Raw genomic sequence first — 9,264 nt, forward strand, 5'->3', positions numbered from 1 at the left:
CTTTTCACTGAACTGACTTTAGGATGGACCTGTTGTGCGTGGTGTTTTTTATTTTTTATTTTTTTTAATGCAGTTCCAAGAGTTGGAGCCAGTGACTCTGTCAGGGGAACGTGGAGTTCTCAGTACTTGCAGTCAGTGGCTCTGTTTCCTGTGTTACTCTGATTTGTGACCGGGTACCTCGGCTAACATGAAACCAGCTAGCTCAGATGTTGATAAACCCCCCTGGGTCAGGGGGAGCTGAGGCTGGTGTTGCAACCCAGATTTACCCAGAGTTCAAGAAATAGTTTGCTGTCAGCTGAGAGTCCTGTGTGGTTACTTCTGTGTAGATTGTACTGTAGGCTTAACTGCTGAGTGAGTTTTAGATTTGCTTTGTATTTGTCTGCACTTTTGACTCCTGTTTTAGGCCCCTAGTAGCTCAAGTACTTCAATTACTTCGAGATTCTTCCCTAAAAAATGATGCCCAAGGCCAGATTTTCTGTTACTTGGGCAAAATTTGCTCAGCGGGATATATGAATGTAACTAAGTGTCTTAACTGGATTACATTTGTAATGCAATAAAATATCTCATCCAAAATTACATAAATTATATTTGAAATACCTATTTTCTCACATCTGTACAGGTCAGCTTCCCAGTCTAGTTAGAAGTGGTCAGGCTTGTAGTTTAATGTGGGATTCTATTACCAATATTATAGCAATATTTAGTAGTGTTGCCTTATTAACGACTTTATTCTAGTTGTTAGTTTTCTCACTTGTTTTTTTAATAGAAAATAGGAAGAAGGCACTTTGGCCTGACAGTTATGAGATCATATGTGCCGATAATATAGTATAATGTCCTATTGTATTTATAGAGTAATTCATTTGACATTGTGTTTTTTTGTCCTCAAGGACTTGCTGTTTTCTAGACTGTAAATTGTTCTTGCAGCTACTTCTAAGTTAGGCTAAGGATATTTGAGAAGAAATTCTTGTTTCTCTCAGCTGGGAGTGTTTGAGGAAGAGTCAGGGTTAAGAAGGACATATTTCCTGAAGGCTGCTTTTTTTTTTTTTGTATGTAATTACTTGCATCTTTGCTTTGAGCTCAAGAAATGCTTCTTAATCTGTGTTAAGATTACTTAAAAACTGTTTTTGTGAATTAATCAGGGCAGTGTTGCTGTTGATGCTGATACCCACTAAATGCCTGATACTGTGTAAGCCCATCTTGTGTGTCATGCAGCGCAGAACTGCTAACGGCCTAACTAGTGTGTAAGCTTTCTTAACAAAACCGATGTGTCTGATAAGTAGCAGCCCCTACAAACTAGCAGGTTTTTAGTTCTCCTTTTTCACCTTGTTTGCCTTTAGCAAATTGGTTGTGCTAGAGTTCATTTAGGATTTCATCAGCTTTAGGATATTATTAGGATAGTTCTAATTTCTTAGAGAGAATACCTAAATTAAGACTCCTCCTTCTTGTGGATCTAGGTGTATTCATCTGTCTGGTATATGTCTCTCTATCTGTAAAATTTTTGCAGCCTCCCCTGCAATCTTAATTTGCCTGCCTGATACTTTCACTTCATAGAAAATGCATAGATATTTGCTTTNGCAACCTGGTACTTCATTGATGTCAGTGATCAACATCAATATAAATTAAATGAGAGTGAGGATGTTTTTGGATAGCTAAGACCTATTATCGTTTTTCCCCTCAATAGTAATTATTATCAACATGCTAGAAATTATTTGGAAATCTGTAGCAAGGTACAACTTTAATTATTGTCTCTTTGTCTGTTTTTTATTAGAGTGAAATGGATTTGCTTCTATTAAGTGTCTTTTTAATGAACTTCAGAAAAAAATATACGCTGTGGTATATACCAAATACATACCAGTATGAAATATACTGCTTACACTATGTTAGCATATTGGGATTCAGCACAGAATATCTGTTGTTATATATTATTTATCATGTAGAGCATTATATATTAAAAAAGACTAATACACACTGCTAACCATACACACCAGATCTATGACTTAAGTTACAGTGGTTTTAGAACAGCTTTTGCCTTTTTGTTCCAAAAACATAGGTAAATGTTATAACTGTATATCTCTATTTGGTGTTATTTGCAAAGTATATGAAGCAAGAAACATGATCAAAATTTTTTATTTCAGGGGGATTGCAAATAACCTAAAGTTATGTAAACTTGAGCACTAACTTCTAGAGTGTGACAGTGAAATATACACTGCTGCATGGGTATGTATGCAGCTGGCCACACTGATACAGTTGGAGTTGTGGAGATCACTTCTGAAAAGCTTGTGGAGGTTTGCTTTTTGGTTGTTCAGTTATAAGATATCTGTATAACTAACAGGTTATCAGGCAAGAGCTTTTACATCCTGTGATAGGAGGAATATGAGATGGTAAACTATACAAAAACTCCTAGTGAATGTTGTTACTCAGATCTCCCCCTGCTACCTGTCCCCTAAAAGAAGGTAAAGAAAAAATATTTATACAAAGTTGACTATGCCCTTATTGGATGAAGAGATTCTTAGAATGTGTATAAATTTATTTGAGATTCTTCTCAGTCAAAGTACTTTCTATCATGAAAATTTATTTTGATGTAATTTCTATATCTCTTAATATTTTTGAGGCAACTATCTATATTGTTATTTATATACCTACCAGAGATGGGCATTAGGGTGTATGGAGTTGTTACCAAAGAAGGTATTAAAGAATGTTCCATTGAGAAAGGTGATCTTAACGTAGATTTCATTGACAGCGGCAGAGGTAGTAATTCCAAGGTGTTGGAAGACATTCCCATTTCTGATACGAGTGAAATGGATGACTGTGGCTTGTTCAGATTTAATATGCAGAACAGTTTGTAAGATGGAGGACAGGGAAATCATCTGAAAACAGTTTATACCAATAAAGCAAGATCTGATGTGCTGCATAGAAAATATGTAATATATATTTTGTACTGTCCTTCAGCTTTAAAACTAATTAACCATTTGTTAATCCCCTCTGGTTTTATTTGATAATTTGTTGTGTTTTGTTTGATTTCTGTTACTCTTTGGAGAGTATAAATGTAGTTAAATAGTTTTTAAACAATATTAATATATTTAAATAAGTGACAAATAATTTCAGCAATCTGAGTTTGTCCAAAATCTACTTGAATTAAAGTGGTCTTTGAATCGGGCCTGCTGGACTTTGCTCTACAAAATGCTTATGATTCAGTTCTTCAAAGTGATGTACATGATAGTTGCAATCAATTGCAGCCTCTAAAGCTTGTGTTTAAATTCAAGCCCACAAAGCTAGTCTTTGTGACTCCAGCAGACTCTTATGCACTTAATTACTGATTCTAAGAGCCACTGCTCATACATTTAAAGCTGAGCCCATGTTAAGTGGTTGTTTATGTGCAACCAATAAGATTCATTCGACCTGAAGTGATGTCCCCATCTTTCCTATGTTATTTTTACACTTAAAAATACGTGAAAATGGAATAAAAATTTAATTGGTGGATTTAGAAATTGGAGGAAGAAAGTCCCAAATCAAATGTAGGGAATTATTTGGTAATTCAGTATAAGTTGATGAATAGTTGCTTCCCACAGAGCTGCACTTTTTTGGCAAATTTGCTATTTACTGGAGGTGGAGGAATAGAAAGGGAAGAGATTAGTTTCATGGTCAGCTGGAATTTGCATGTTGTCGATTGCTGGTGTGAGGAGAACATTTCTTTCTCAGTTGGAGGTGGACAACAGCTTGCCTGTTGTTGTTTGTGAAGCCATTAGTGCTAAAGGAAGGTGACAGGGCTTTCTCCGAGTTACATCTTTGACTTCTTACAATGTTTTGGCAGTCTGAAAGAATAATAGCTTTTCTTCTTGTGCAGTTGTAGCATAGCTTGTGGCTTTGTAGTCTTTTGTTTCCATTTGCTATTTATTAACTACCAATTTACCACTTCATTTTATCAGGTTTCCTAGGCTCCATACTGTGCTTGACTTTGAAAAAAGCCTCAGTGTTTTGGAAGGAAAAAAAAAATGTTTGTTTTGTATATAGAAGCCCATAAGCCGTTAGAGGTTTTCTGTTTTACCTGCAGTGGTAAAGATCTACATAGATCACACCCTATGAGTTTTACCTATACTCACTTTTTTCTTAACTTCCTCAATTATGGCTGCATACTTTCAGTTGTAAATAACTACAATTATGTCTCTTTGATATTCTTCATCAAATGATGTTAAAGAAATTATAGAACTGTATTGCTTAATATGTTACATTATGTATAACACATAAAACTGTAGGTAAAGTAGTAGTGAGATTGCCTTTCACTATATATACAGTATTTTACAGACTCCATCCATTTATGTACGTAATATAAAAGTTACAAATCCAACAGCTCCAGAGCTAGGGAATGCCTGCATTATGGTTGCCTGTGCAGTATCCAGCTTTGACTTGAGACAGCTACGCAGTAGCTGTCAGGGGTAGGTATAGAACAATGTAACATGTAGATTTTTCTCACCAGTGCCTAATTAAATACTGGAGAAATAAAATCATGATGAATTGATCTTCATACAGCAAATGGACTAAATTTCCTGATCCCCCACTGATTTATCATCCTTATCATGCAGTAGCACTGGGTGTCCTTTCCAATCTTTTAAAATTAACTAGGGTAAACTCCAGTTGGTCAGGAAGGAGTACTGTGAGTAGCAGAAGGAGTCAGATTTGGAGAGAAGTGTTCATCTCTGGACAGGAGTGACCGTGAGTGTAAATGCAGATTTCAAAATCTACGAGAAGTCTGGCTGGAGTTGAAATAATATTTCTGAAATGAAATAGGTCCAATGGTGAAGCAGATTTTTACCTTGCTGCTACCACTTTGCCTGTTGTTAACAAGTCAGATGGCTGTAGGGGACACCCTGTCTGGGGAAGAGAGAACCTTAAAAAAAAGTGGGTTGTTTGTCATGAGCTCAGGAGTGGCTAGGTTATGATTCCTTTATTCCTGCTGTTTTTTTATTTTGTATCTGAATTTAATTAATTCTTTTTTTGCATCGGAAAAACAAAGGGAGCAAATAAAATTTCTGCAGGATTCTGCCTTATTCTGTCCCTCTTTTTTTTTTTTGTTCGTTTGTGTTTTTTTTCCCCAGTAGAGCATTTAACTGCTCTTTTTCAGTTAGACTTGCTCACTCATTCACTAAAAAGGATTGTCAGTCCCATTCCCTGGCATTCCTTCACAGTTCTTTCAAAATATAGCTGTGACTCAGACTACACCTGTACAGCTTCCTCATGCTTTCAGCCACATTTAGACAAGCACATTCCTCACCCCTCAGCCTCTGTTTGGGAAATAAGGTATTGACTTAGTGTACCAGTGCTCATTTGAGTGCTGCTGTGCTTTATGCAGTAAGGAGCTGACTGTAGATCTATTAAGATGAAAAAATGTATTTTCTCAGAATGAGTTATACAAACCAGTTTGCAATCTCTATCAAATTAATTGCACTGTATGCGAAGTAACCTGGGAGAGATTGTATCAAATGAAACGGTTTTGCACAAGCTAGGAATGATACTGAAAATGCATTTTATAGTTTACAGTAATGTTGCATATTGATGATGATACAGCTCCCAGGCAAATACAGATCTTTTGACTTTGCAAGCATGCAGAGTGGAGGAATCTTTGCCTAAGCTTGAGAAAGGATAAGTGAACTTTGGTGCTTCTCCCCTCCTCCCCCCCCCCCCCCCGCCTTAGGCAACCAGCAAGGGTCGGAGTAGCTCTTTGTCCTATAGATAAAGAAGCCTGGTTGATAAATGCAGCTACGTTTTTGCCATGCATTCTGTCTTCCTTGCATACACTGCTAGTGCCAGTTGCTTTCTCCCCTTTGGCTCAGGCATGGATATGGACTGTAGCTGCAAAGTCCTTCCGTGGTCAGAATGGGTCAGGGTCTGATACAGTTTTTGCCATAGTAGACCATCTGTGAATAGAAAGTAGTGAAACTGTAAGTCCTTACATTGAAGGCAAAGACTGTCCTTCCCACTCACCCCCTTATAGTTTTACTATGCCTAGCAAGGTGGCCTGGAACCCTCTGCTGCCATAGTGTAAAAACTGTATGGTCTGACTAAAACCAAAGGTTATTGTCAGTGCTCAGAGCCAGCCCTTCGCATATTTCTCATGATGTGCTCAGTCCTGCTGCCCTGAAATAAATAAAGACCTGCTCTAATGAAAGATGGGTTAGTAATATTTGAACATCAGAAGTGAGGGAGATCTGTGTAAAGGTATCATTGAAGGTCTGTTATGCTTCTTAGCAGTAAATATTTTTGAAGGATATGCAACCCGTTGTTGCTTTAAACACACCAGATGGAATTCTGCTGCTGTTTATTTTGAGGCAACATCATGATAACAGAACAGGTATCTCAGAAGCAATGAGATGTCATTGTTCCAGTAGCAAAATGCTGAAGATAATTGAGAGGTGGCATAAAAGACTAGGCAAGGATGATTTAAATCAGTTTCCATCATGACATAAGAATTTGAATTTGAAGCTCAGTACAACAAACTAATAAAATTCTCATAAGTGCTTTAATTAAGGATAGATTATATCCCCCAGCATCTTTCCCAGGACCTATTGCACAAGTGAGAAAGGGCAAGCAAAAGAAACAGCATGTGTTGGTTTGAGAATCTAAAGCTTTGAGAGATATTTCTAGAGACTCTTTCCTGAAAAGTCAAGAAAAGTAATGTGAGACACTGCTTGTGCTGAAAGGATTACAGTTAGTGACCTGCAGTTTACTAAAACATGGAAAAAAATAAAGAATCCAGTATCTTCCTGGCTGTACTGGGACGAGGTTAGAGCTGTCTCAGACACAAGCCTCTTGGCACTGTGGGTTTGCACCTTGCTGAGCTCCTTGTGCAGGGCTCTGGAAGGCCCAAGGGTCAGGAGCTATGATGCCTTCACTCATCCCAGAGCCAAAGACCCCGTTACTTGCTATCACACTGCTCTAGGTCAGCCTGTCCACCTATGTGTGTAATACTGCTTAAGCAACTGGAAGTTACTGAAAAAATAGCTAAGAGGACTGTGTTTCATCATAGAAATAATACTATCTAATAGACATGCAGAAGTGGTAATGTCTTGCTAAAATGATCTAAAACCAGCCCAGTGTATTCAGTTCGTATTTCTGTTGTTTATTCATCTGTGAAGCCAGATGATTTAACCTTGTTTTATTTTTCCTCAACTGTGTTTAAATTGAACATTGTATCAAGTCCAAACTGCCTAGTACATGTACGCAAGCAAAGCCAGTTAATTAGAACTTTTGTTGATATTCCAATTCCTTTTTAAAGAAGCTGGTAAAATTTCCTATTGAGCCTGAAAAGAAACTTTTATCTCTGGACTGAAGATAGAAAAATAGAGCCAAAAGATACAGAGGCATTAGGCTTTGTTAGTTATGGCTACAGCTTATTAAAGGTAGTTATGATGCCTTGTGGAAAATATTTAGCAGTATTATTGTTGTGTTCTGGATTGAGTATTTGTTGGCTCGTAAAGCTGCAGTGAGAAACCAAGAGAAAAGAGAGAAGGACAGTGGTGGTAATGCCGGCACTTAGCAATTACTACTTGCATTCTGCCAAGACAGCGATATGCCTGATTAAAAAAACCCAACATACTGTAGGCCATAAAGGACTGTCCTGTCAGGGTGGAGTTGAATCATTCGATTTTTCACTGTCACCCCATGGACAAATGACTTCTTGTCATTTTGGAAATACGTGTCAGGCACCCTGAGCTGGTCAGCCACTCTGTTGTCCAGCGTTAGGTTTAGAAGTATTCCAGAATAGGAGAGCCTTTTATCCCTCCAGGACTGCTGGAAGTACATGGTGAGGGTGTAGTCCTAGGGAATGGGAGAGGAGGGGGAAAAAAAAAAAAAGAGTTGAATGAGAAGGTCTTTTTGTGTTTTGCCTAATGATTAACTTAACACCAGTTTATTTTTTAGATGGCTTTCAATTCAATAACTGAATATCAGTAGCACAGTGAGAAATGTAAGGAACATTTTAATGTTATTTACCATGACCATGAGTCTTGGCCTGTTCATGTTAATGTTGAACTTCATGCTACTCACCAATGGCAGTGACCTCCTTCCCTCCATCCTACTTTCAAAATCTCTTGTGCCAAAGGGAATACATGGAACATGTGAACTGACATCAGGGTCTCCAGTCCATAGATCACACTCTACAGATTTTTTTGATATTTTTCTTTAACCTGAAGAGAGGAGGGGTCTAGCTGACCTCAGTCAAACAGCATTGCATACCACTGGGGACTGTCTTTTGATATTCCTTGTCATCTTCCTGAAAGATCCCTACCACAATCCAGGAAGGCTAGCTGTCCCTATACCTTCTGAGAAAGAGCAAATGTTATCTCGGAAGACAAGATGAATAACTTTTCATTTTATACTAAAGTTGCCAATGTAACTCACTCTTGGTAGCTGGGCATATCTCACTTTAGCCCAGGCAATGTTGTGCTTTCTGTCCTTGAGAATCAAAAAATACTGTATAGAAAATGGACATCTTGTATTGACTATCACATTGTGGCTCAGGGAGAACATCATTTATACAGTCTTGTGGTTTTCCACTTGGCCTGAAAAGGCTTCTGGCCTAATTTGCTTCCTCACCTCTTTATCTCTGAAAATTTGGTGGTTTTAAAGGTGGTCAATTATTTTGTAATGGAGAAGCCCATGTACTTTGTATGTGATGGATTTCTTAAAAGATGACAAGAGCAGTGGTATGTGGACCACTAGTTTTCTTCTTCTCCTCCTTCTCTCCCCTGGCCTCCTTTCCAAGTTGCAGTTCATTTTGTTACACATTTAGCTGTAGAAGTACAGCAAAATTACAAAAATAATCAAAAGAGTTGGTCAGGAGTAATATTTTCTCTTATTTTAGAGAAAGCCTTACCTCTGTCATCCTTACAAACCCTAACTTTGACTGTAATTTTTGAAGAAATAAAGGGCATAAAAGCTGTCTGATGTGATTCTGCTCTCTTCATCTTCAGTGGCCTCTTAAGAAGTAGTTACCATGAAAACCAAAGCAATGTTGTTACCTTTCAAAAAGACTCTCTGCCTAAAATGTTGCATCTAGGAGAGTGATAAACTGTAGGCTTACCACCAGTAAGAGAAGTTAATGAAAATACTGTTCCTGCTTACACTGGGCATGTAGTGATTGCATTGTATAGAGGAAATTCCATGACTTAATGATCAGCTGCACATTTTGTCTTATGCTTTAGCACAATTGCATCAGTTCTGAGCACAGATTTGCAAGAATTTCATAGCCATACCCTTTTCCAGGTGCGTAAG

General features: G+C 37.8%; 1 protein-coding gene across 1 annotated transcript in view; it reads right to left on the minus strand.

Moving 5' to 3' along the window:
• The window catches only part of GABRB1 (gamma-aminobutyric acid type A receptor beta1 subunit), a 67,042-nt gene extending 59,239 nt beyond the window's left edge, over nucleotides 1-7,803 (minus strand). The window contains 1 exon segment of the mRNA XM_026081154.1: nucleotides 7,589-7,803. Within this exon segment, the coding sequence (XP_025936939.1) occupies nucleotides 7,589-7,794 (206 nt within the window). The 5' untranslated portion in view covers nucleotides 7,795-7,803.
• Between the last annotated feature and the right edge of the window lie 1,461 nt (nucleotides 7,804-9,264).

Source organism: Apteryx rowi, unplaced genomic scaffold (assembly GCF_003343035.1).
Source record: "Apteryx rowi isolate R43461 unplaced genomic scaffold, aptRow1 scaffold_538, whole genome shotgun sequence".
Lineage (NCBI taxonomy): Eukaryota > Metazoa > Chordata > Aves > Apterygiformes > Apterygidae > Apteryx > Apteryx rowi.